This window comes from Crinia signifera, chromosome 9 (assembly GCF_055691185.1).
Source record: "Crinia signifera chromosome 9, ASM5569118v1, whole genome shotgun sequence".
NCBI classification, from domain to species: domain Eukaryota; kingdom Metazoa; phylum Chordata; class Amphibia; order Anura; family Myobatrachidae; genus Crinia; species Crinia signifera.
In genome coordinates this window covers 15,695,063-15,722,896 of record NC_139225.1, presented here as the reverse complement: position 1 = coordinate 15,722,896, position 27,834 = coordinate 15,695,063, and the positions used below count along the sequence as shown (strand labels likewise).

At 47.9% G+C, this 27,834-nt stretch overlaps 1 protein-coding gene and 1 long non-coding RNA gene across 2 annotated transcripts in view; one reads left to right on the top strand and one right to left on the bottom strand.

The window, feature by feature from the left end:
* The window catches only part of KCNT1 (potassium sodium-activated channel subfamily T member 1), a 208,404-nt gene that overhangs the window by 12,723 nt on the left and 167,847 nt on the right, over positions 1–27,834 (bottom strand). The window contains 22 exon segments of the mRNA XM_083161136.1: positions 3,875–4,070; positions 4,072–4,176; positions 5,633–5,653; positions 6,125–6,147; positions 6,150–6,252; positions 6,442–6,467; positions 6,470–6,524; positions 6,758–6,859; positions 8,069–8,180; positions 9,065–9,199; positions 9,743–9,814; positions 10,398–10,570; positions 10,672–10,777; positions 12,759–12,975; positions 18,105–18,334; positions 18,658–18,807; positions 20,657–20,765; positions 21,120–21,228; positions 21,890–21,953; positions 22,137–22,273; positions 22,578–22,742; positions 25,569–25,749. Of these exon segments, the coding sequence (XP_083017262.1) occupies positions 3,875–4,070; positions 4,072–4,176; positions 5,633–5,653; positions 6,125–6,147; positions 6,150–6,252; positions 6,442–6,467; positions 6,470–6,524; positions 6,758–6,859; positions 8,069–8,180; positions 9,065–9,199; positions 9,743–9,814; positions 10,398–10,570; positions 10,672–10,777; positions 12,759–12,975; positions 18,105–18,334; positions 18,658–18,807; positions 20,657–20,765; positions 21,120–21,228; positions 21,890–21,953; positions 22,137–22,273; positions 22,578–22,742; positions 25,569–25,749 (2,591 nt within the window).
* LOC146037168 (uncharacterized) lies at positions 18,675–24,319 on the top strand. Its single transcript, XR_014460991.1, has 3 exons — positions 18,675–18,989; positions 22,166–22,336; positions 22,502–24,319. It is a non-coding gene; the product is annotated as an uncharacterized LOC146037168 (long non-coding RNA).

Here is a 27,834-nt window from a genome sequence, read left to right as displayed (position 1 = left end):
TTGGCTGAGTGGAGGAAGATGAGGTCGCATCACAAATTGCTACCACATTGCAAGCTGTGGATAAACATGGCAACCTACATAGAACAGTCAGCATGCAGTGATTTCCAACCGGGACCTCAACTATATAGCATTCCGAGCATGGGTCTTCAACCTATGGCCCCCCAGATGCTGTGAAACTACATGTCCCAGCATGCATTGCCACATTTTTTCCTATAAGAGTATGCCAAAACTGTCAGGGCATTCTGGGACATGTAGTTCCACAACATCTGGAGGGCCACAGGTTGAAGACCTGTGCATTAATGCGTCATGTGTGATGCAAACGGACGTTTCGCTTACTGCTAATAACACAGAATTAATGTCATCCCAGTCTTCAGCTTGTAAATGCATAACTATAAACCTGTACAAATTATGGTAATTTAGCTTGCTCTGTAACCTTAACGTGTATATATTGTCACTGTATCGTGTAACTATTATAGATCAGAAACACATGTGTGATGCAAACGGACGTTTCGCTTCTTGCTAATTACACAGAAATAATGTCTTCCCAGTCTTCAGCTTATAAATGCAGAACTATAAACCTATAAAAATTTAGCTTGTTTCAAAACCTTAACTTGTATATATCGTCACTGTGTCGTGTAACAATTATAGTCTGCTTGATGTGTTTTGTCAATAGAGTCAATGACCCCCCACTTGTACATAATAGTTTGCAGTGACATTAACCTTTTTGTCCAGAGACGGTTGCAAAATTAGTGGGAGATTATATGAGGCACATCTCTAGCCATGCTTTCTGTCTGCAGAAATGGACATCTACAAAATGCATCAGCCAATAGCTACTTATTATGTAGTTTCATAGGGGGATTCTAAATTCCAATCTGGTGCCCATTTACTGGATGTTTCATGGTGGGGTTCGAGCAATATATGAGAAGAGGAGACACTGGCCATCTGTAAATACTAATAAGAAGAATTGGTAAGATAACGATGGCCAGGGCTGTATTCCTCAGCGACTAAAGCAAGATTTTTTTCATAAAACGATTTAAGAAAATAGGTCCCTGATAATAAATGGGTCCCTAAGGTCTGGAAATTGAGCTTAAACATCACTCTGGACAACATACAAAAACTTTCGTCCTATACATAAATGTGGGCCACAAAGGAAAGAACATAGAAGAATTACGGTACTTATGTAATATCTGGGCTCCCATTTTTCTTATGAGACCGCGTCCCCTCGCGGGGCTCGCTGCGCTCACCACGCTTTGGGCACAAAGCGTGCCACACTATATAAAATCAACTCCATGTGTAGTTGGATAGTAGGGGTGTGAAAAAAGGGGGTGCATTTAACATGGGAGCCCAGATAATACATAAGTACCAGAATTACTACTAGTTTATCAGGTGCCTGAGGTAGCTCTAGCAGATCCTAGGACGAATGCAACGCATCTGAGATTCCCCAGTTGGACCATGCGGGCTGAGGTCCCACTGAACTGAATGTCAGATATCAGGAACAGTGTCCATTTGGCTACACAAAGGGTTAATTGTATCTTCTGCCAAAATCCACCATTGATCAGTTGAAACAGCAATAACAAAAGAGAGAGAGGAGGGGGGCTATGCAGATAATGCTAGGCCCTACACAGAACACCACAAGCAAGGGACGATTTTAGAGGGCAGAATTATATAAAACAATCAAAGTTAGGATTACTACTACTTACCATACATAAAACATGTAAGGTTCTAACATACAGTAGACACGGCAGGGGGTTATACATGGTACACGCAGTAAAGCCCCGTACACATGGTGAGATATGGTCTAATTGCCAATTTTGACTAAGAAATTTTGAGAGAGATTTGGACTAGATGCACTGGAGATTTTGACTAAGCGATTTTGTCTAAGTAATGATAGTCTATGAGCTAGTCAAAATTGCCTTGCCTGCACAGTCTATCTATGCTAGACAATTTTGACAAAACAGGAGAAAAATGTTGGCTAACCTTTTAGGAGATTTTGACTATCTAGTCAAAATCTCCTACCAAAATCTCTCTGTGTGTACACCCTTTGAGTGTTGCCATACATCACCTCACAGGTTATCTTATTTAATGAGTAATTCGAAGGACAGAAAATGTGCGTCTTGGTGTGGAGCAATTTCGAAACGCTGCAGTCAAATATTATTTAAAAAAACCAAAGACCCTTGAATTACACACGGAACTTCCCGCACGTGCGGTTTTTAAACATGCACTACTTTCACTGTGTTTGTCATTATTTGTATGTTTTTTTTATATTTCACAGTTTTTAAATACAACTAAATAAAATTTATTTTTGTGATTTGTTTTTTAAGGTGCACCACACCAAGACACACATTTTCTGTCCTTGTAATTACTCCATTGCAACTTTGTCAGCGGTAGCACACCCCTGAGAGGTAATATTATTATCATTCATCATCGGTATAAGCAGGGGGGCCACCCAATTTATTGACCAATCGACACACCCAATCCTGTGCGACAGACTCTCCCAGTCTTTATCTTATATTAGGGTTGTGCAGATCTCTTCAGGTTACGTTACGTAGACGTGGGTCTGGGTACTTTAGCCCTTATTCTAGTTCACTCTTAGAGGCAAATTCCCTTCTCAGATGGACAAAACCATGTGCACTGCAGGGGGGGCAGATGTAACTGCTTTATTTTTACACTACAATATAGATCTCACTTTGAAGAAAAACCCCACCCAAATCTAACTCTCTCTGCACATGTTACATCTGCCCCACCTGCAGTGCACATAGTTTTGTCCATCTAAGAAGGAATTTGCCTCTAAGAGTGAACTAGAATAAGACCCTTTGTTCCTGTCTCCCTTCCCCACTCAGAGGTACTACTGAACTGGCAGCCCGTTTTGGCTCACAAAATGGCTGCCTACATGGTGTGTCCAGGCAACCAAAGGCACAAAAGACAGAAGGGGACATCTGGGAGAGTTAGACTTGGGGTAAAACAGAGGAAGAGGCTTCCAAACAATGACGACGCAGAAGTTTCCGCTGTGTATGGCTAAGATGCTGGGATCCATAGAAACAAATAGAACATCATAACAATTTCCTTCTATATATATTTATTTATAATTCGAGTTAATGTTACTCTGCTGCCCTGAGAATAACATAATAAATCTGAATCGTGGCGCTGCAGTTACGTTGTTAAGTCCTGACCTCTTCGGACTTGTAGAGCTTCTGCAAATGCATGTGTTCTAGGCAAATTACCGAGATGGAAAATGGTCTACTTCAAATGTCAGCTCTGCAGCCAAGGCCTGTACCCCTTCTGGCCAGGGACAGGAAGAGCAGTTTGCAAACAGGTGGTCAGGTCACTATATTTACACACAGGACATTTTACCATTAAGATAAATGGAAGTCCCCAGTCTCAGAGCGTGGCACAGATGCCAGGGGTCAGTGTGGTATCAAGTGCCCATTGGCAGTAATTTATGCACATTGGTGATCTATGCGAACACGTATTCTCATATACAGATATCGATGCACACATCATGTTACACAGACGGATCACAGACACGTATCATACCACAGTAAGACACACATGATAAAAGGTGAAAGGAAGACAAAACCGAGACGGACAATAAAAGCTAAGGTAGGATCAGTGTAAGGCTGCACCAGCTGGGCACCGGCCGAATGTAGTAACATTACGCTTGTTGTGGTACATGCTATAAGTGGACACGTAAGCACATATAACATGGTATGACATAGGAACCGCACAGGCACGTACAACAAGAAAGAACACCACAGGTGAAAAAAGATAAAAATAGATTAAATATAGGAAAACACAGACGAAGCTGGAGGCTGCCAATGAGTGGGCACAAGCCCCGCTGCCATGCAGGTATTACCCCGGAGCTGCCACTACTTACCATACCCCGTAGTGGGAAGCCCAAGGTGTTTCATGCGGTTTTTCACCAGCTCGGACAACTCTTGGCGCTCTGATCTTCTGTACAGGTTTAGTCTCTGCTGACTGATCCACTCAGCCGTTTTGCCTGTCTGCTTGTTCCCTTTCCTGCTTAGCCTGCGTGCCCACTGCATACTCTTCCTGCGCAGCAGAGGGTGCTCCCGACTGGTCACTAGACGTGGAGTTCCGGTGGCTGGGTTTCCCTGTCCAGTGTTCTTTTGTGTCTTTAGTATCTTCGCAGTCTTCCACGTTGATGGAGATTTGAGACTGAAGATGGAAAAATAATGGATGTCACTGTAGTCCATAAAGGCCCTATGGGATCGGGGGGGGGGGTGTCTTACAGCTAATTAATGGGGTAAGTAATGGAGGAGAGAAGATTATGCAACAATGGACACCTGCTGGTACTCTGTTCTCAGTTCTCCAAAGTAATACAGTAACCGTTTGCACCTCAGTTTGCAATCAAGGAAGGGATTAAACATTGTACTACAGTATGGGCCTGATTCTGGTTCACTCACAAAAACAAATTCTCTCTCTAATGGACAAAACCAGGCTGCACTGCAGGGTGGGGGGGGGGGCAGATGGAACATGTGCGGAGATAGTTAGAATTGATGGGGTTGTATTTTAAACTGATATCTATATTGCAGTGTAAAAATAAAGCAGCCAGTATTTACCTGCCCAGAAAAAAAATAACACCCCCCCCCCCCCCCCCCGAATCAGGCCCTATATGTTATATTTATTATTTTGTTTACCTACAGCCAGGAATATTCTATATTTCATGCATGATGAGGTTTTTTTTTCTAGTGAAATAAATGTAGCACCGCTATGGGTGCCACATTCACTCCAACTTTTGCCTAATCTCTCCATATTATGTTGGGAGTGACACAAATAATAGCCCCCACCATAAACACATTCCTTACAAAATACAGATGAATGGGTGGCCTGATGTTCATATAGTAAAGAAATACATTTGAATGCCAATGATTTTGACTACAGTATATATCATTTGACATTTACTCTGACATTTAATATACACAACGAACATTTCATCAATATTATTTTTTTGCGCTGGTTCAGATTTGTAATACATTTAATAGAGGCAAGTTCTTGTTAAGGGCAGAGGCAGCAAATTAATCGGCCCAGTTGCGGAATCATATCAATTGAGGATGCTGTTACCAATGGCAACGGGAACCATGAATGTTTTAACCGCATTACAATTAACACCATACATCTTCCTGCTCCCTCCTCCATCTAATCCACTGAACACTACAAAGTGTTAGGAATAAGGGGGTCCTACTTACTACGCCTTGGATGGAGATAGCTGCCATGTCACAGGCTTGTTGAAAAATGACAGTTAGAAGCTGATTGGTTAGCACCTTATTTCCATTTGAAGCTGAGTAAATTAACCCTAGAACGGCAACCATCTCCACTTCTAATATCCACTTCAATGCACCTGACCCAGCTTCTTGCTAATATATTTTATTTTCATTTACTCCACCACTAATGTTGTTTCTTTAACTGCAATGACTCCATTCACTTATATGAGCACATGAGATTTATTTTTGTGTCATTTGCTTTTTTTATTATGTTTTGTAACATGGCGTCATTATTGTTCTATGGCGTCGGAGTCAGAAGGCGCAGCGCAGTATACACAATATACATACCATAAGAGGAGGATTACTGAGTGCTTAGAGCATTGTCATACAGACGTTTACAGGAAACCTACCTGTGTTCTGATGTCATGCGGCTGTAAGAAGCAAGACAGAACATTACCGTTATACAGAGGAGATTGTGGCTGCACACAAAACATATAACACATACTGTATCTCGCAACACAATCAGAACGTAGAGTAACAGCTGCAAAATACACAGGTCACACGGCAATGGAACCCGGATAGCCTGGCAGCTATCAAAAAGTCCATCACCACCCAGAGGCAACATGATAAACTGCAGTTTGTCATATTACAGCAAATTGGGTGAAGTTTTGTTCGCTACTGTCACACTTTTGTGACCTTGGAGCCGATTTATGCTGCGCATATTTTTCAAACTTTTAATTTGTTATCATAATAATTTGTATGCACCAATCCATGATAGCTTTGGTTAAGATACTGAAAATTTGGCAAATAAAATGTATCACCTATTTGGCTGCGGGTTGGTATTGGTGCATTTCTGCTAAGCCACTAGCTGGTGGCAACACAAAAGAGTAGGACCGCGTTACCTCCGACGTAGAAAACATGTGGACTGCGTTCTGTAGATTCCGATAGGGATCTCCGCGCTGGATGAACAGAGCTTCTGGAACAGTCGGCCATACGTTCTGATCCATAGGTCTTCCTCCGTGATCTTCATCTAAGACAAACCAAACCCCCCAAAAATTAAATTTTTATTTTGTTTTCAGCAACTCAAATCTAGCACGGGGGAGTATGCGTGATAAATGGCGCTAATGTTAACGCAGCAGTGAGGAGCTGAGAACCACAGAGGTTTAAAGACAATCAAATACAGTAAGAGTGCAGATGAGCGGGGCATAGGTCAACTCACCGCGCAGAGGTATCCAGATCCCGGCTTGTATCCAACCCTAGGAGTAGTCTGGTGATGGTGATCATGTAATCTTTTACAAAGGACTAAACGACAATAAAAGGACAATTACATCATCAATTACAGATCTTCACTTCTGCTTTAATATTTTAATATTAATCGTGTAATACCAAAGGCCACCACATGTGTCTCCAAGAGCTATAGTGTGCTGTATACATCACAATCCTTTATTATTATCTTTATTTATAAGGCCCCTATATTACGGATGACAGGAGCTAAGTACCAGGTGTGTGAATAGTAACACAAGTAATATTATTACCTGGTATAGTAACGTGTCCAACATACTGATGCTGAAGACTCTGCCCGCAGCGAATGGGAGACGGAACATGAAGGCCAGATTGGACCCGTTCTCTCGTTCTTTCTGTAGGAACAGGAGCGGAGGTTACTGGGAGGATGAGGATGGGATTTATTACCAACAGATACTATGTAGTCACACACACTATGACACTAGGTCATCACACACACTGACACTGTAGTCAACCCCCCCCCCCCCCCCCCCCCCCACACACACACACACACACACACACACAGTGACACCATGTAGTCACACACACTAACACTGTAGTCACCCCCCACACTGTGACACTATGTAGTCACACACACTAACACTGTAGTCACCCCTCATACAGTGGCACTATGTAGTCACACACACTATGACACTGTAGTCACCCCCCCCCCCACACACACACAGTGACACTATGACACTATGTACTCAAACACACTGACACTGTAGTCACCCCCTACAAGTCACCCCCCTACACAGTGAAACTATGTAGTCACACACACTATGACACTGTAGTCTCCCCCCACACACACACACAGTGACACTATGACACTATGTACTCACACACACACTGACACTGTAGTCACCCCCCCCCTACACAGTGACACTATGTAGTCACACACACCACACAGTGACACTATGTAGTCACACATACTCCACACACTGACATTATGTACACTATGAGTCTCACACACACACTGCACAGTGACACTATGTTTTCACATGCACACACCACACACACAGTGACACTTAGTACACTATGTAGTCACACACACCACACGCAGTGACACTTTGTAGTCATACACACATCTCACACAATGACACTATGTTGTCACACACCACACACAGTAATACTATGTAGTCATACACACACACCACACAGCGACACTATGTAGTCACACACATCACAAAGAGTGACACTATGTACAATATATAGTCTCACACACACTGCACACAGTGACACTATGTAGTCACACACACTGACACTATGTTGTCACACACCACACACAGTAATACTATGTAGTCACACACAGACACCACACACAGTGACACTATGTAGTCACACACACACACACACACACACCACACACACAGTGATACTATGTAGTCACACACAGACACCACACACAGTGACACTATGTAGTCACACACACCGCACACAGTGACACTATGACACAGTGACCCTTAGGAGGCTCCTGATGATCGTACTTGCACAGGGCAGCCCCCACCGGCTGACACATCGCAGTTTGTGGTAATAAGGTTGTTACACACAATGACGTAACTCACTTTCTCCAGCTTGGAAAGCGCGAGGGAATAACAGTCCTTGGCCCGGAACTGCATGAAGCGCATGTTGGACGGATGCGTCAACTCCGTGGTGATACTGAGGCTCGGAAATAATCTGCAATGAGACACATACAGGAGACTGAGGGTTAAATATTGTGCAATGGTCTCCATATCGGGAGAAACATTATAGCGAACAGAGGGACTCTTGGGACGGTGTAATCTATATACTGTAGGATTAGTTATACAGTAATACTGATGGGAATACGTCCTCAAATGGTCACCAGATGGTCGCAGTGTCGTTACGCCTTCACGTAATCTCCATCTTTATTCATTCATCTCTGATTTCTTGCCAAATATCGTTACAGAATATGGAAATTAAGTACCATAATTGATGCCCTTATATGTGCCATTAACCGTTAATGTACCCCACAGGCAACTCTCTGCGAGCTGTGGGGGGGAGATCCAGTGGAGAATCAGAGTACCAACCAATCAGCTCCTAGCTGCCATGTTACAGGCTGCGTTTGAAAAATTACAGTTAGGGGCTGATTGGTTTTCTCTAGGGATGGCCATCGATGATTTGAAATCATCGATGGTTCATGGCCGATGTTGAATACTTTGCCATCGATGTGGGAGAACCAGATGGTTTCCCTCCATCGATGGAACAGAAAAACAATGTTTTGCTTTTTTTTTTCAAAGTGCAGGGACACTAAGCATAGCTCCGCCCCCCAAAACCCACGAGGCCCCACCCCCATGTTTGATTGGCCCACAGGCCAATCAAACAGAATGGATGACCATCGATATGTAAAAATATCGATTGTAATCCCTTGCATAGTTTAGCACTATCGATGGCCAGTTGCAGAATTGCCATCGATGGCAATGGAAACGAAGGTCATCCCTAATTATCTCTCTCCAAGCTTTGATAAACCTCCCCCTACCTGCTGTAAGTACAAAACATGCTGCACAGCGTCTAGCACAGAATGGCGCAGGAGGTTGCGCTACCTGAACATCGTCTGCACGTTGACAATCGTCTTGGCGTCTGCCATGTAGTCTTCTTCTGCGCTCATCGTACTCTCCTTGTCCACCACCACCAAATTGTCGGCGTAGATGATCCCACATTGAAGCAAGTTATCCAGACTGGGGGAGACAGAACATATGGGGAAAGTTACAGCGCCCTCACTTCCATCACCGGGGACATTGTACTATAGGGGTGTTAGTGTAATCTGGCAGCTTCCTGCGGAGATCGGACACGATCGGTTCCACCACTCAGCTGCTGGTTTCTTAGGAAGTCAACCCCTTGTCGGGGGAAGAGAGCAAGCTCTTCTGCCAAGAACATAATTAAATCAAAACAATTGGAAGATCTCCTTGGGGTCTATGTAGGAAGTGGAGGGAAATAAAGTACCAGCCATTAAGCTCCTCCACTGCCATGTTACAGGCGGCCATTTTGGAAAATGACAGTTAGGAGCTGGTCAGTTGAGTACACCTCCCCTGAGTCTCAGGATACATTCTGAAGGAGATCTAACACAACCAGATAGCTGTTACCATCCTATGGGAGAACCGATAGGATGCAACATTCTCAGTGTCTGCTCCTAACGATAACATCAAGTTTATAATGAATGGATGGAGGCGAAACGCGTAGTTTTTTTTACATGATTTCAGCACTTTGATAAACAAACCTACTTATCTATTGTGCCAACCATGAAGTAGACCATCGGGAAGCAGGAGATGGCCTCTAGGAAGTGGTTGTCCGGCCTAGAGAGGAGAGAGAGCAAGCGGTTACGAGGGCTGAGATACGATGACTCCGATAGCGCAGAAGTGCGACCGATGATTATTTGCACTGGAAGATAAACAGATGATCAGCAGTATTTAGCCATAAATAAGTAACGAACGTTAATATAAAACAGTTTGCAGGATCACCCTGAGGCACGTGCGTGGGTTTGGGATTAATGGAGGATTAAAGGGAATATTTCATCAGAAGTAATTAGTTTATTTGCTGAACGCGCAGGAACCCATTAGACCCGATGCTCTGGTTCCTCTGAATAACTGAGGTTTGGTTCTAAAAGAGATTTATATATAGTAACCTTCAGGTGGTCATGGCGGAGACAGAAATATGTCTGCAAGCCTTACTGTAGTCTCCCGTGGCACCTTGTGGCCACAGTCAGGATGGGCCGGCTCTGCAGAGCATTACTCCCTAGCGGAGACTGGGAATGGCTGCATCTCAGCATCTAGCCGGAACTTATAAAACGCATCGTTCCCCCTATAAGGTTCTAGAACGGGAATAGCCTGGGCGTCTCGTGTTCACCGGCCCACACTGGAGCAGTAAGAAGCCACTCACGGGTTATCCAGGAGGAGGACGATGGGGTTCAGTTCCTTCCGGGATCTGTAGTAAGCTCTCAGTGGCACGATGAAATTATAGAGGCCGTTCCCCGCCGTCTCGGCCGACACAATGATCAGCTTGTTCTTGAACCCATAAGCTTTGGCGTCTTCAAAGCTGTTGTGTTTGCAGCCCTGCAAGAGGGACATTTATTGGAGAAAGTTCTCAGCAGAATCTCCACCCAGGTATCAGTCCCTAGGGTCTGCTCATTACGCACCGCACAGCGGTCACTCACCTTGTCCAGGCGGAGGCAGCAAAAAGCAGCTTTTGCAGGTAGAAGGTGACATAGCGTCGGGGAGCTTCCAATATAGGGAGAATTTGGGGGATATCCTTTCACGTACCTTAAAAATAAGAGTAATTATAATACCTGCAATAAAACATCTCCCCTACTAATAGAACAGGCAGCTGGACAGAAATGGTCCATTAGCAGCAAGCAATGCATAGAAATGTAGTCAGTCATGACCCTAGTTCTCCACCGGAGGGCAGCATCGCACCACGATTACATGGCGTCGCCTTGTTCCCATACGGTATATCATTTTAATAGAGTGTTGCATCCGTGAGTATGAATTTTTCCCTAGAAAATGAGTATTATTCATGAAGGCCTCCACTATGCAAATGTGATTTCATATGAAATATACATGCAACGTCGTTGCGGGAACACTTCCCCAAAGCCTTGTGGCTTTACAGACTCCTTCCGCACCCTCCCCCCCATCTGTAGGCACAAAGGGGAATAAGGGGTTTGAAGTGATCTACAATTGTAACTAGTTACAAAACAGCAGCTTCTAAGTATCAATCTGCACAGAATTTACTTGTTGTAAAATACCGATGACTGGGGGGGTGCAGCGGGAGGAGAGAGCCTCTCAGGGTCTCCCGCTGGGAGTTTGGGCCCAGTACTACACCAACCCTCCTGCGTTTAGCAGAGAAGAAATAGAAGACAACCACTGAATGCGAAATGCGTGTCTACCTCTTTGCTTTCTAATAATCTGGAGAGCTGGAGGTCTGGCTTAGCGGGCAGGAGGGAGGGCTCGCCGCGCTGTAGTTCAGTCCCGGTGCATGTTAACTGACATCTTCCTCCACCCGCACCGCGTACAGCCGCTCAGCTGGGCAGTGTCTGAGGGTGAGCCAAGTGCTCAGCGCTGCCCGGCTGAGCGGCTGTACAAGGTGCGGGTGGAGGAAGATGTCAGTCACACTGCGGCGGGACTGAACTGCGAGGCCTCCCTCCTGCCCACTAAACCAGACCTCCAGCTCTCCCTCCCGCCCGATGAGCTAGACCCGGGTGAGTAATTATATATGCACTGGAGGGAACAGCACAGCGGGCGTATCCCTCCACCCCCCCCCCCAGATCAGCGCGCCGGCCGTATTCCTCCCCACCCCCCCACCCGTGGAGCGGGTGAGCGCCGGGGCGCCACCCCCCGCCTGGGGCGCTCCGGCGCCTTGCACCGGCACTGCTCCCTCAGTCTCCAAACCTACAAGCGTTCCCTGAAAACTCACCTCTTCAGGCAAGCTTATCAAATTCCAGAACCAGCCACTTAACCTTCATATACCGTTCCTATCTAATCACATCCCCAATGTACAGTCTACAAATCCACTCTCTTTATTTTCCATCATCCTGACCCATGGCCAAACTGCTGGGTCACCGTATCTTACAGCACACCAGGAACCTTTGCATTCTTGTGTGATTAATGCAATAAAGAATATCTATCCTTGTGTATCAATGCCTATTTCCCTATAGATTGTAAGCTTGCGAGCAGGGCCCTCCTACCTTTGACTGTCTGTAAATACCCTGTTTGTTGTATCACTGTCTCCTATTGTAAAGGGCAAAGGAATATGCTGTGTGAGATACGGTCTCTAGGTCGACATGTTGGAAGGTCGACAGTCAAAAGGTAGACTTGGGGTTTTTTACTGTTTTTTTAGCCGACATGTGCCGACAGGCGGTATATCATGCCCTACCATCCACTAGGGCGTGGTGGGAGAATAAAATATTGTGCGAAGTGTAGCGAGGCACCGTGCCCGATGCATGGCGAGCGCAGCGAGGACGCGGCAATACGTTTCATTATCCATGTCGACTGTCGAAATTTGAGATAAAAAAATGTGAAAAACTCAATAAATCTGTAGAGCGCTGAGTACACTACAGCGGCCTCTCTCTCCCGCTTGTATATTGCAGCTTGGTAGCTGGCATCAGGGAAGAGCCGTCGGACATGATAGGACAACAAGGCCCAAGATGCGGCAAATTCACCATATCCTGCGCCAGTCGGGAAAATAGTTTTTCTGGAATAAAAGACCAAGGCGGGAGATTTGCCACATGCGGCCTGTATTACTTACTCCAGCACTGGGAGGCCTTCATCGTCAGACTGAGTCATCTCATCCTCCGACTGGTCGCTGAGGAGGTCACACGGTAACACCGTAGAACTGTCGGCGATCTCAAGGACTGGGGCGATGCTTGGCCGCCGGGTTCCGGAGCCGTTCACGGACGGGAGAGTCAGCTTGCTGCTGTTAATGGGGCGGCATTCTGTGTTCTGGAGATCCATGGCGACTGTACCTACAATACAGAGAGGGTACATTACTGGGGGGTCATACTTCAAGTCAGCTCGCAGCGTCTCCTAGGTCATGGGAGGCTGGTACTCTAGAGCTCCGGTCCGACAGAGGGGTCACCGGGTCCCCCAGAACTGACAGCTCATTACCCAAAAACCATTCTCGATTGATTGCCGTGAATATGTGACGTTATATGTAGACTTTTTGCCCACTGCTTATTCAGGAAAAATTTTTTCCAGCTAATCACGGTGTGTTGTGACAGCTTCGTCCTCATTATCTCCCACAGAACACAGACATGTCAGGGGCCCGAGGGATGGGTTAGGATGTCCGCTGGGACATGAACGTGACAAGCTGTAAATCAGAATCGGCAAATCCTATACATCAAGCCTTTTATTTATTAAGCAATCCCCCTCTGATCTGGGTACTTGTCACGGGCTGCGTTTGGGCGCTGGGCCCTCAGCACCGGCCCCTGGGGAGAGCGTGAGTAATTAAGGCAACGCTGGTCGGGAGGATACGCGTGATGGGGGACCCAGGAAAGCTGAGCTGGCGCCTGTCAGCGGGGATGTCAGAGAATATATCCAGCGAGAGCCACCGAACAAAGAAATACCCAGAATGCATCTGGGAATTGGCGCACTGTTAAAGTCTCCAGTGACAGTGACGCGTCTTTCATGCCACACTGGTACTCATGCTACTGGTATGTGCGTAATGCAAGATTAATCCCTACTGCCTGGGGCTATAAACTCAAACAGCAGCAAGGAGGCGGCCATTTTGTGCCCTGGTCCAGCTACACTGCATATAAATGCAGGACACTGAGGCATCGGTGCCTCATGCCAGAGGATGTTACTAAGTTCTAGTGCATTCTCATGAATAATTACTTCAGCTTGAGCCCCAAATAGCTGACATTATTACACTGGGTGTACAGGCAGTGACAGTGAGATTTGTGTCCCCACACTGCGCAGTGACGGAATATGGGTCACTGGGGTGGGTGTGGCAATCACAGGACATTTTGGTTCGTACGGTCGACAGTTATTGGGTCAACCCCAAAATGTCGACATGCACAACATGAAAATGGTCAAAACATGAAGAAGTCGTGAGGAACAAATGCTGTGTTGACCGTTATCATGTCGACCAATAGACGTAAAGTCTGGATACCACCAAACATACAGCAGTGAGGACAGTAAACGCTCACTAGAGGCAGCATTGCACACAGATCTTATACACACACACGTACAAAATAAGAACACCCTCCTGCATGTGACACGCTGGATAAGTGAACCGCATAAATCAACACGTTCAGTGTGGATGCAATTAACCGTGTGACATAGCCTCCCCATCTGTTTTTGGACAATAAATCGGCCCACACAAGTCAGGTCAAGAACGGCTGAGAGGCTTGGGAACAAGAGAACAAAGCAACGTATGACATGGAATATTCCGGAATGATGGAAGAAATCGGCCTCAAGGGCCACGAGACACATATTACAAAGGGGCCGCACTGATTGTCAATGGATAATCCCTGCCCGGTTCTAATAATAGATCATCATAAGTTGTAAAGAACCAGAAAAGTTCTCCCACCGCAACGATAGGACAAGTAAGGACTTTTACTGACGGGTAATGTTACATGTTGGACATGTAATGGGCTGGGGTGTGTAAGGGGGCCAGGACATGTAAGGGGCCTGGATGTGGAAGAAGGGTTGGACACGTAAGGGGTCTGGGGTGTGCATGGGGGCCTGGACATGTTAGGGGGCTGGGGCATGGATGGGGCCTGGACATGTAAGGGGAATGGGGCATGGACATTTAAGGGGGCTGGTGCGTGGATGGGGCCTGGACATGTATGGGGGCTGGGGCGTGGATGGGGCCAGGACATGTAAGGGGGCATGGACATGTAAGGGGGCTGGGGTGTAGATGGGGCCTGGACATGTAAGGGGGCCAGGACATATAAGGGGGCATGGACATGTAAGGGGGCTGGGGTGTGCATGGGGGCCTGGACATGTAAGGGGGCTGGGGCATGGATGGGGCCTGGACATGTAAGGGGGCTGGGGTATGGATGGGGCCTGGACATGTAAGGTGGCTGGGGTATGGATGGGGCCTGGACATGTAAGGGGGCTGGGGTATGGATGGGGCCTGGACATGTAAGGGGGCTGGGGCGTGGATGGGGCCTGGACATGTAATGGGGCCAGGACATATAAGGGGGCATGGACATGTAAGGGGGCTGGGGTGTGGATGGGGGCCTGGACATGTTAGGGGGCCTGGACATGTTAGGGGGCCTAGACATGTAAGGGGGCTGGGGCGTGGATGTGCCAGGACATGTATGGGGGCTGGGGCGTGGATGGGGCCTGGACATGTAAGGGGGCATGGACATGTAAGGGGGCTGGGGCATGGATGGGGCCTGGACATGTAAGGTGGCTGGGGTATGGATGGGAGCTGGACATGTAAGGGGGCTGGGGTGTAGATGGGGCCTGGACATGTAAGGGGGCCGGGAGATATAAGGGGGCATGGACATGTAAGGGGGCTGGGATGTGGATGGGGGCCTGGACATGTTAGGGGGCCTAGACATGTAAGGGGGCTGGGGCGTGGATGTGCCAGGACATGTAAGGGGGCTGGGGTGTCGATGGGGGTCTGGACATGTTAGGCGGCCTAGACATGTAAGGGGGCTGGGGCGTGCATGGGGGCCTGGACATGTAAGGGGGCTGGGGCGTGCATGGGGGCCTGGACATTTAAAATGGCTGGGGCGTGGATGGGGCCAGGAGGACATGTAAGGGGGCCTGGACATGTAAGGGGGCTGGGGCGTGGATGGGGGCCTGGACATGTAAGGGGGCTGGGGCGTGGATGGGGCCTGGACATGTAAGGGGACATGCAGTTCCTCTTGCATCAACAGCTCAGAAGCTACAAGAAGTCACTCCGCTCTTTTTTTATGGAACTCCTGAGACCCCTTATTTCCCAATATACAGTATCATGTAACAGGACCATTATGAAGAATGACAGATAAGAGACATAGAAAGGAGGGGGGGGGGAGGGGTAGGATCACCCGCTGCTCCTGCCATGGGACTACTGCAGTACACAATTCCCCCTTGGCTATAAGCGGAACGATGATAACAATTTACATGACTTCAAAGCATCAGCAGAACGTGCACATCCAGGAGACTGACAGCGGCCGGAATATATTCTGTACATTATTCTGTACATAGGAGTTTCCCATCCTACCCATCGTCTCAGCATAAATATTCCTCACACATTTACATCAGCGACTTGGCTTATAGGGTACAGAAGTATGTTGGGAAGTAGAAAGTCATTATATTGAGGATGGCAGTAGCACTACAAGTCACAGCATGCCCTGACAGTCAATGGCTGTTACAGAATATTTGAATCTTACAGGGACACACTAGAAGCAGCTGCTGGCAAAGGGATTGTGCCTTTAATTACCTACAGTATATGGGTCTAACAAGTAACAACTAATGATACAGTGATAACATGATGCAGTTCCTTAATAAATCCTGCAGGTGGCGCATCTGTAACGATCATTTTAGGACTAGGCAGTGTCATCTTGGTGTAGGAAGATGCTACCGACTGAGCAACTATCTATCCATGCTGGCGATGCTGTGCTGACTGGTGTAATGTAAGCTGGTGTTCTGCTGTGCCCTCTTGTGTAGTGTAAGCTGGCGATGCTGCTGTGACCCCCGATGTAGTGTAAGCTGGCGATGTTGCTGTGCCTCTCCCGATGTAGTGTAAGCTGGTGATGCTGCTGTGACCCCCGATGTAGTGTAAGCTGGCGATGCTGCTGTGCCCTCTGGTGTAGTGTATGCTGGCGATGCTGCTGGGCCCCCTGGTGTAGTGTAAGATGGCAATGCTGCTGGGCCCTCTCGTGTAGTGTAAGCTGGAGATGCTGCTGGGCCCCGTTGTGTAGTGTAAGATGGTGATGCTGCAGTTCCCCCTGGTGTAGTGTAAGCTGGTGATGCTGCTATCCAAAACACACACACACACACCTTGGTGTAGTGTAAACTGGTGATGCTGCTGTGCCCCTGCGCGGTGTAGTGTAAGTTAGCGATGCTACTGTGCCCACCCCCTGGTGCAGTGCAAGCTGGTGATGCTGCTGCACCCCCTGGTGTAGTGTAAGCTGGCGATGCTGCCAGGCCCCCTGGTGTAGTGTAAGCTGGCGATGCTGCTGGGCCCCCTGGTGTAGTGTAAGCTGGCGATGCTGCTGGGCCCCCTGGTGTAGTGTAAGCTGGCGATGCTGCTGGGCCCCCTGGTGTAGTGTAAGCTGGTGATGCTGGGCTCCCTGGTGTAGTGTAAGCTGGCGATGCTGCTAGGCCCCCTGGTGTAGTGTAAGCTGATGACGCTGCTGCATCCCCTGGTGTAGTGTAAGCTGATGACGCTGCTGCATCCCCTGGTGTAGTGTAAGCTGGCGATGCTGCTGGGCCTCCTGATGTAGTTTAAGCTGGTAATGCTGCTGCACCCCTTGGTGTAGTGTAATAAGCTGGCGATGCTGCTGTGCCCCTTGATGAAGTGTAAGTTGATGATGCCGCTGTGTCCCCCCCCCCACCCCCACGGGTGTAGTGTACACTGGTGATTCTGCTGTGCCCCTGGTGTTGTGTAAGCTGGCGATGCTGCTGTGCCCCTTGGTGTAGTGTAATAAGCTGGCGATGCTGCTGTGCCCCTTGATTTAGTGTAAGTTGATGATGCCGCTGTCCCCCCCCCCACCCCCACGGGTGTAGTGTACACTGGTGATTCTGCTGTGCCCCTGGTGTTGTGTAAGCTGGCGATGCTGCTGTGCCCCTTGGTGTAGTGTAAGGTGGCAAGTACGCTGTGCCCCCTGTGTAGTGTAAGTTGGTGATGCTGCTGTGCCCCCTTGTGTAGTGTAAGCTGGCGATGCTGCTGGGCCCCCTGGTGTAGTGTAAGCTGGCGATGCTGCTGGGCACCCTGGTGTAGTGTAAGCTGGTGATGCTGCAGCGCCCCCTGGTGTAGTGTAAGCTGGCGATGCTGCTGTGCCCCTTGGTGTAGTGTAAGCTGGCATTTACGCTGTGCCCTCTGTGTAGTGTAAACTGGTGATGCTGCTATGCCCCCTGGTGTAGTGTAAGCTGGCGATGCCACTATGCGCATTGGTGTAGGGTAATAGGGTAAGTACATATGGGGACTCCCTACCCATGCTGGCGATGATGCTGTGCACTGGCAGCCGGGACGGCTCCCCCCAAATCCCTTGTCCCTTCCTCTTCTGCTTCTCCTCTTGTTTGAAGATGAAGGCCGAGTTCTCCTCCTTGGTGATGTTGATGTAGAAGCAGGTGTCAGAGCTGGCCATGATGTGCCGGGGCCCCGGGTTCAGCAAGATGCTCTTATTGTCCTCCCTCCTGACGCCAATCAGGCACACGCCATACCTGAGACACAACAGAATCGGGTTAGACAATGCAGTAATGAAATCAATGTACAGCTGCCCAATAAGGAATATAATCTGGAGCCACACGGATATAAAAATTGTTTTGTGTATATACCAAGTGGAGTGGGAGCTGCCGGCCCTGCTGCTGCCTGAAAGGGAGGGTTATTTGGAGGTGCACATGCGATAGAAGGCAATAGACCGTTCTAGCAACACCGCCTCCCGAAGTCTACAATGTTTCATTGGCGGATCGTCAATACGCGTAACTCTCACAACAAGCACCATTCCCCCAGAAACGTGTGTTGGTCACGTGGAGGCGGCTCTTACTTCTTGTGAGCGTGGAACGCGGCGTACGTGAAACTCTTCCCCGCGTACTCCATGAAGAATTTGCTGTCTCCCATACGGATATGATAGACTTCATTGCCGGAACATCGGCCGTACATCCTCTGCCACTGCTCCGGTGACTGCTGGCCTTCCCTGCAAACACAAGCAGCGATCCCGCATTACACAGTGACATATACCTATATCTTATAACATGACAAGGTGGACACGGGATATCCCGGAGAGAGAGTATACAGAACTACGCTGCTGATACGTCCCGTTCCACAAAGGGTTGACATGCATCAGGTCGACGGGGTCAAAAGGTCAACATGGTTAAGGTAGTCAGAACAAAAAAATGAATGTGTTCATAATGTCGACATGGAGATAGTCGACACAGTTTATTGTGTGTAATTTGCAGTTTTATAACCATTATTATGTACTTATGCTGGAAATTAGGGGCAGAAGGCGACTGATAACTACTCGGGTGGATCTGGAAGTGACGCGGTTCCTCAGCCGCGGATACTGATTACATTAGACACTGAAACGCAGGGTGGGAGGTGAAACGCGCGTTGGCAGTGACCGTGTCTAACTGCTGACGCTCCTCTAAAGCCGTACTAGGAACACTGAAGGCTTACTCGCCCTCCTTGTAAGCCAGTTACACAGACTAGTGCGCACAGGTGATTGAAGATTCATGGTTACGCTGACCTTCATTCAGCGTCTTGAGCACTGGGATCAGGCTCCGGTTTCTAGGTCAGCTGCAGAGAGCTGGTGGGAGTGGGTAAGAGAAGGTGAGAGTGGGCAAGAGTAGGAGAGTGGGAGAGAATGGGTGAGAGGAGAGAGTGGGTGAGAGTAGGAGAGTGGGAGAGAATGGGTGAGAGGAGAGAGTGGGTGAGAGTAGGAGAGTGGGAGAGAATGGGTGAGAGGAGAAAGTGGGTGAGAGTAGGAGAGAATGGGTGAGAGGCGAGAGTGTGAGAGGAGAGAGTGGGCAAGAGTAGGAGAGAGTGGGGCAATGGGTGAGAGTGGGCAAGGGTAGGAGAGAGTGGGCGAGGGTAGGAGAAAGTGGGCAAGAGGAGAGCGTAGGAGAGAGTGGGTGAGTGGAGCGAGAGTAGGTGAGAGTGGGCGAGAGTAGGAGAGAGTGGGTGAGAGTGGAGCAAGAGTGTGTGAGAGTGGAGCAAGAGTGTGTGAGAGTGGAGCAAGAGTAGGCGAGAGTAGGAGAGGGTGGGTGAGAATGGAGCGAGAGTAGGAGAGGGTGGGTGAGAGTCGGGCGAGAGTAAGTGAGAGTGCGCTGTAAGAGGGAGAATCTGCTTACGCCTTGGTGTATGCCCCATGGATCCCTGTACCCTGATGATGGGGCTTATTTACAACTTGGCGAGTCGCCGGCCATCTTGCACTGCGCTGATATAAACCAACCCAATTGGCTGCGATGTGCGCTAACAGAAACATGTGTAGAAGCTGGAGGGGGTCCCAACGTGGGTGACTATGGTCAGTGGCCGAATGGGGTCTACAGGCAGAGAAAAGTGGGTGTTCAGCCCCTTACATGCTGTAAAGAGGGGGTGGGATGGGAATTGCTGACACGTGACCCACGGCTTCACCTCCTCCAGTGGTCACTGTAAGCCTTGGGGCTTATTAAGGTCTTGTAGATTTTAGGACGTGGACCCCAATCGCTCGCCGTGCTGTCGGCCACTTTACTGGTCCACATGGATGGTAAAGTGTGAAAAAAATGAAGTTAAAGAAAAATATCCCCAAAAAGTAAAGTCGAGCTTTTCATGTTTCAACTTTTGTCTATGTTGACCTATATTGTCGACCTTGACACTGCCCACCTATAGAACGGATACCGGCGGTACAGTCCGTCACATACAGGTGACACTGCCCCATGTCGGCAATTCATATCAATAAGTCAGTTACACGGGTTACGCTTCAGTGTACAGATATACACATGTATGTATGTATGTATGTATGTATGTATGTAACACGGTCGGACCAGAGAGAGATTACCAGCACTTACTGCCCCCTGGAGGTGTGGACCAGGAGTGTGATGAGCGTCGACGTAGCAGGGCACACACAGTTCAATGCCAACATGGCGTACTTAAACTCCTCTTCACAAACCACGTGATCTGGAACACAAACGCCAAGTCACTAACACACGGATGATAGGATATTCCTTATAGCACAGTGACATACTGCCAGGCTGAGCGAATGATGTATGGACGCTGGTATAGAGCACAGGCAATGTGGGCGGAACCAATAGAGGAGGTGCGCCTCACCTCTATAGGGGGATTGAAGCGTTTTGTGTGTTATGTGACCACATTCTATGTCAGGTGTAGCGCCCCCTGTACCGAATGCTTGCTCTTTCTATTTGCTTCTTACACCCTAATATCAGCCGTCACCAGCCCGATGAAGCTCCGTGGTCAGCCATTTTGAATCATGTGACAGAAATCTAGCGCGGGATGCGCAAACGGACGACTCACCTGCAAACTTCACGTGGAACTTATTCTCAGGCTTCAAAATCTGGACATAGAGGGGGCAATTGGGGGCAAAATCTTTGACGGCCCAGGCTCTCAGGATGGTTTGGTGGTCCTAAGGGCAAACAAGGAGAGAGAGATGGTCCATGTTCCCCAAATCCGCAATTAGCAGACACAGCCAGGGCCGCTTGCCATACATTTACAGGGGACGACATCACAGGGAAGGGGAGACTGGCAGGTGAGGACAGGGATTGCTGGGACTTGTAGTTCACAACCATTTTCTATTACAGAACTTATATGTAGTTTCTGCTACGCCAATATGGGAAGACAGTAGCTCCTATGCCACACAGATCGGCTCTGCCACCTGCCCAACGAGATCACTGCCAACCAGCCTTCATTGAAGTGACAGTCCCGGATCTGAAGACGGGGTTCTGGGTTAAATGGTCGACAGTGGGGGAAACTTACTAAGATGTGTATTCTACTTCACATGCGTTGTTGCTATGGGAAACCAATCAGATCCTGTCTACTATCTTCTAGAGGGTGCTAAATAAATAAGTATATTCTGATTGGTTTCCCATAGCAACATCAAATGTAAAGTAGAATACACATCTTAGTTAATTTTCCCCCGTGTCTTTTGTCAATGGTGACCTTGTGCATGTCTATCTATTGACTGTATCGGGACTCTGTTGACCTATCCCACCCCCTTCCCTGCCTTCTGCTGCCATTGGGTATCAGCCGCTATTTGCGACAGACAGAACAGAGGGGAGGAGTCTTACGGCGGCGGTTCGGTCCACTTCATTCCGGCTGCTGAGTATGAAGCAAGCTTCTGCATCGTCCATCCTGTAGTAGAGAGCAGACATCAGTGTTATCCCTTGGTATCCCCCTGGGCATGGCCTAGATTATGTAATACCAGGGGTCTTCTCTGGGAGTCAGGAAGCATTATTGCATTTCCCAGGCGTGTTTCCCTCCCCCAGCCACTAGAGGGGGACAGTAGGAGCATTATGGTGTCCTGTCTCCACATACTTTGCCCTCATGAGGTCCTGGTCTTTCAGAGCTGACCCTTGGAGATAGATGACCCGCTGGGACCACAGTGGTATCTGGAGGACCCGCCGGACCTGAAGGTCTATTTCTGTTGGGCAGAGGATGACTACGTAATAATCCTGAAACATTGAAAATAGAAATCCGGTTATACACACAGCATGGAACATGGGAGAAGATAACAGGTGAGCTGGGGCTGATCGGGGGGACAGGGCTGGTGACCCAGAATGGAACATCTCATGGAGGAGGGCATCTAGCAAAAGGTGGCGGTCTCAGGGTTACGCACCCCAGGGAACCTGGGCATTCTGCTACTTGTGGTTCATAAATACAAAAAAATCATTATATTACAGATTAGAAGCTGCCCAAAGAAGACCCACCAGTGTCTTTACATGGTGACGTCTGGCCAGAACAGACCAATCATGGTACCTGCAGCCGCGGATGAGCGTAGAACTCGTTGAGAAAGTCCATTAGAAGGTCAATCTTCAGGGAGCTGACGCACAGGACGACGTGCTTCTCCGTCTGGGCGCGGTGCCTGCTGTAGTTGCCTCCCGACTTCTGGCGCTCCATCCACAGGTACACCAGCTCCTCAAACTGGAAATACACCAGCCGGGAAGCGCAGCTTAGTAACTCAACCGGGCAAACATTCATTTCATTTATTAACAGCAAAATGATCCAAAAAGACCAGAGTCTCCGGTACAGAACACGCTACCGGCTGTGCATTGGCAATCTGGGGTCATCAGCTCTTTATGGGACCAATGAGTGGGTGTGAGCTCTGTGGCCAAGATTCCAAAATCCAGCCATACATTTTCTTTTGTTCTTTTCAAAGCAATGGGGCAGATTTATGAAGCAGTGATAAGGGAGGAGAAGTGATACAGTGCCTGGTACTTTATCACCGGCCAATCAGCTCCTGACTGTTAAGTTACTGGCTGGGTTTAAAAAGGGACAATTAGAAGCTAATTGGCCAGTGATAAATTACCAGTCACTTTATCACTTCTTCATACATATACCCCAAAGATCCAAAATGATCAGAATCTCTTGTCCTGTCTCTGTTACTCATCAGAGTGTAATCAGCAATCACAGCGCCCGGAGCACTTAGAGGCTGTATTATCATCATCAAATCCTATATAATAAAAGGTCAAGTTGAAAACAGGGTGTTGGGAGGTCAGTCGCACAGGACGGGATTGTATTTATGATTTTTCAATTGAAGAGAGGCCCCCATATGGGTATAGTATTGGTTATCTCTATAAATGCCCTGAAGAAGAACTGCGAAGCGTACGCCGGCCTCCATAGCCGTGCGGTCGCTCCCTTAGCTCCTGACTCCTGTCTGAATGTTATATTTCTAGTCCTTTTAAGGACTCTAATGCTTTATTTTAAATTGTGTTACTGTCTGTTGTACACCGCCACATCCAGCTGCAGATAGGTGACCGGAGCAGACTGACGGTCAGTCCGCGTATCAGCACTGGGGGATATACGAGAGACAAACCCGCATTATAGACCCCATGATCTGGTAGAGACGGGACCCAGCCGCTTGAGCCTATATATCATTACAGTCACCCGCCGATGGTGGGCATCTGCCGATCTCTTTGATACTGGGATGTATAATGTTTAAATAAGCGAATTGTTAAGAGCTCTTACATGTAAATACTCGCCGGGCAGTACACACTAGGCGATTTTCGCCAAGTGTTCGGAACCCAACCTCATCACTGTGCTGGTCCAGTAATAGGATCAATACGCTACACAGTGAAACATTACGAGGAATGGCCGCATAATAGAAATAGTTACAAATATACCCCAACAAATATATGATAACTGTTTCACCTACTACTTATACAATTGAAAAGCAAAATTGATACAGTTTTCTTCTGGATACAGTGTACACATTCAAGCAAGACTGCACACAGACAGGCAGCCACTTTTATGATGGTTCATGAAAATACGTCCCCCTAGTGTATTATAGGAAATACAGCCAGCACGCAGGGAAGAGACTCTTAAACAAAAGTAAAAGTTTAATCAAGAATAAAAGTGCTAAGGGACGCCGCATGAGCCTAAGTTTTTAACTTGCACTTATTTTTCACTTGTCCTTGTTGCATGTTATATGTAGTTTGTTATATTTCGCAGCCCCCTTTTTTTTTAAATTATTTGACCCAATAAAAGTTATATTTTAAGTCTTGTAAATTATCCAAGGTGCACCACTGCTGAGACAGATCTTGCTCTTTCTCCAATTCTAATAAAAGGCCAACACTGCCTGCTCCTCACCTCTATGGGGGGAATTCAAGTGTTTTGCTCACTGATGGTCACTAGATGGCCCTGACACAGCAAGTTAAGTGTTGCTCCATTTGGGAGAGCACCTCCGCAGGCGCTGATATTACGATGATGTTGTTCTGTCATTTTAACGGTCTGGTAGTTACATGTATAAAATGTGCCATACGGGGTCCACAGCACTGTACAAGGGAGGGGGGGGCTGTACACACTGTGCCAGTGTAGACAGTCGGCAGCCAGGAAAATCAGCATCCATAAGTACGTGAGAGATCATACCTTGCTGAGACTTGTAGTGCAACATGCAAAGAGAGAGAGAGCGCAAGTGCACTATCCACACATACCGCTCACGGCCAGGTAACCTCATCATAGAGTCCTTAACATTTTAGGGGTTCAGGTCTAGGCCGTGAGACTCCCCAATACATAATATATAGCAGATGCTCTCACTACTCCTTAATACTTAGTTTGCCATCTCTCAGAAGTGTGGTGCCTTGGCATTGTTTAATGGGATGGTTTGGGGGTGCCCTATGCCCTAGACTTCTTGAACCCCTAGAATGTCGGGACTTACCCTATGATGAGGTTCCCTGGACGTGGTGGGTAAGCCTTTCTATTTTGTGAATAGTGCTCCTGCGTTCTCTCCGTGGCTGACGCATTTCATAGACTGGGGGCGATAGTAGGTTGACGCGTTGCTAGGGTGCGGAGAAGCCTGTCACTAGGGATGGCCATCGTTGACTTTGCCATCGATGTTTGCCATGTCATCCATTTTCTTTGACTGATTGGCCTTTGGGCCAATCAGAATATGGGGGTGTGGCTTCACAGTTGTCCTGGGCAGAACTATGCTCCGTGTCCCAGGAAAAAGCAAAACAAAACTATTCGTTTAAGCTTGGCATCGTTGGTGGGAAACTATCTGGTTCTCCCCCATCAGTGGCAAAACTATATGACATCCCCGGTAAACCATCAATGTTTTCTAATCATCGATGGTCGATGGCCATCACTACATTACACCAGCCCTGGAATGCTGGGAGGGCTGTGACCTCTGACCTGCACATCTTTTGATACCCCACAATGCAACAGAACATAAGCCGCTTCCCTGTGTGAGGGTCCTGGATGACACAACCCACCAGTCGCGGGGGGACCAAGATCCATAAACATACCACGTACCTGGAGAGGTAACACTACAAGTGCCACGCAGATCATGATGACCACCAGCAGCTGAGACGGCCATATCTTAGGGGTCACGTCTCCGTAGCCCACCGTGGAGAAGGTGACAATGCAGAAGTAAAACGATTTGAATAGGGACAGGTGTTCCCCAGCTCGTTCCAAATGCTGAATCCCACACATCCTGCAAAACAGCAACAAATGGTGCACACCGTAAGGGCCTGCGTACCAGACAGCGCTGTATAATAGTGCACACCGTAAGGGCCTGCGTACCAGACAGCACTGTATAATTGTACACACCATAAGGGCCTGCGTACCAGACAGCGCTCTATAATAGTGCAACACCGTAAGGGCCTGCGTACCAGACAGCGCTGTATAAAAGTGCAACACTGTAAAGGCCTGCGTACCAGACAGCGCTATATAATAGTGCACACCGTAAGGGCCTGCGTACCAGACAGCGCTGTATAATAGTGCACACCGTAAGGGCTTGCGTACCAGACAACGCTGTATAATAGTGCACACCGTAAGGGCCTGCGTACCAGACAGTGCTGTATAATAGTGCACACCGTAAGGGCCTGCGTACCAGACAGTGCTGTATAATACTGCACACCATAAGGGCCTGCGTACCAGACAGTGCTGTATAATACTGCACACCATAAGGGCCTGCGTACCAGACAGCGCTGTATAATGCACACCGTAAGGGTCTGCGTACCAGGCAGCGCTGTATAATAGTGCACACCATAAGGGCCTGCGTATCAGACAGCGCTGTATAATAGTGCACACCGTAAGGGCCTGCGTACCAGACAGTGCTGTATAATACTGCACACCATAAGGGCCTGCGTACCAAACAGAGCTGTATAATAGTGCACACTGTAAGGGCCTGCGTACCAAACAGAGCTGTATAATAGTGCACACCGTAAGGGCCTGCGTACCAGACAGCACTGTATAATAGTGCACACCATAAGGGACTGTGTACCAGACAGCGCTGTATAATAGTGCACACCGTAAGGGCCTGCGTACCAAACAGAGCTGTATAATAGTGCACACCGTAAGGGCCTGCGTACCAAACAGAGCTGTATAATAGTGCACACCATAAGGGCCTGCGTACCAGACAGCACTGTATAATAGTGGACACCGTAAGGGCCTGCGTACCAGACAGCGCTGTATAATAGTGCACACCGTACGGGCCTGCGTACCAGACAGCGCTGTATAATAGTGCACACCGTAAGGGCCTGCGTACCAGACAGCGCTGTATAATAGTGCACACCATAAGGGACTGCGTACCAGACAGCGCTGTATAATAGTGCACACCGTACGGGTCGATGTGGGGAGGAAAAGGTTGATATGAGGTTTTTGTGTGTCTATTTTTACCTTGTAGCACCTGGACCCTGAATTAGTGTACGACATTTGTTAAATATGCTTTCAGCAATGATAGTCCAAAATGACAAATATTATGAAATAATCATGTTGACCATATGATGGGTGGAATAATAGGGTGTGAGAATCAGAACATGAGAGATTTTGGGAGCGTTTCCCCCTTCTTCTTTTTTTTAAAGCGGCAATCATTTAAATAGCAAAAGCAACCCGGTTTTGCAGTGTAAATGATTGCCACTTTAAAAAAAATGGAAAAAAACTTTCGGATTCTCACACCGTATTATATTCCACCCGACGTGTCGACCATTATCGCGTTGATTTAATAGCTGTTAAACTAATGTTCCAATACCCTTACAATCAGGGCTTAGTGTTGCCCATCACTGTCGTAAAGCCACTGTAGGTCCACCCCTGCACTGTATATAAGGGCCGCCTACTCCATATCAGCTCCCAGAAGATTATACCTGTGTGGAAAGTTCATTACTAATGTGACTTTCCAGCTAATGAGCTCTTACTCCTACCTGCAGCCAGCAATGCATTAGCAGATGTCAGGGACACTTATGTGGTGATGACTGAGAGCGATTGGAACAATCCCTTATAATGGAGAATATAATGTTCCGGCAGCTGTGTTACATAAGAGATTACTGCTCAAAGGGTCACAGTGACTCCCTCATGCACTCACCTCAGTCATTACGTAACTCGCCGCCTCCATTGTCCTCAGTAAAATCTCAGTTCCCAAAAAAGAAGCACTTTATATATTTGATGGGAGAAACGACCTCCATACGGAAGGGTTATAACAATAGATACTATTTCACCTACAGAGGACAAGACCCAAGCAGTTAGTTTGCAGAGGAGCCATTTTTAGTATAGAGGGAATGGTGACCTATATACTCTCTTG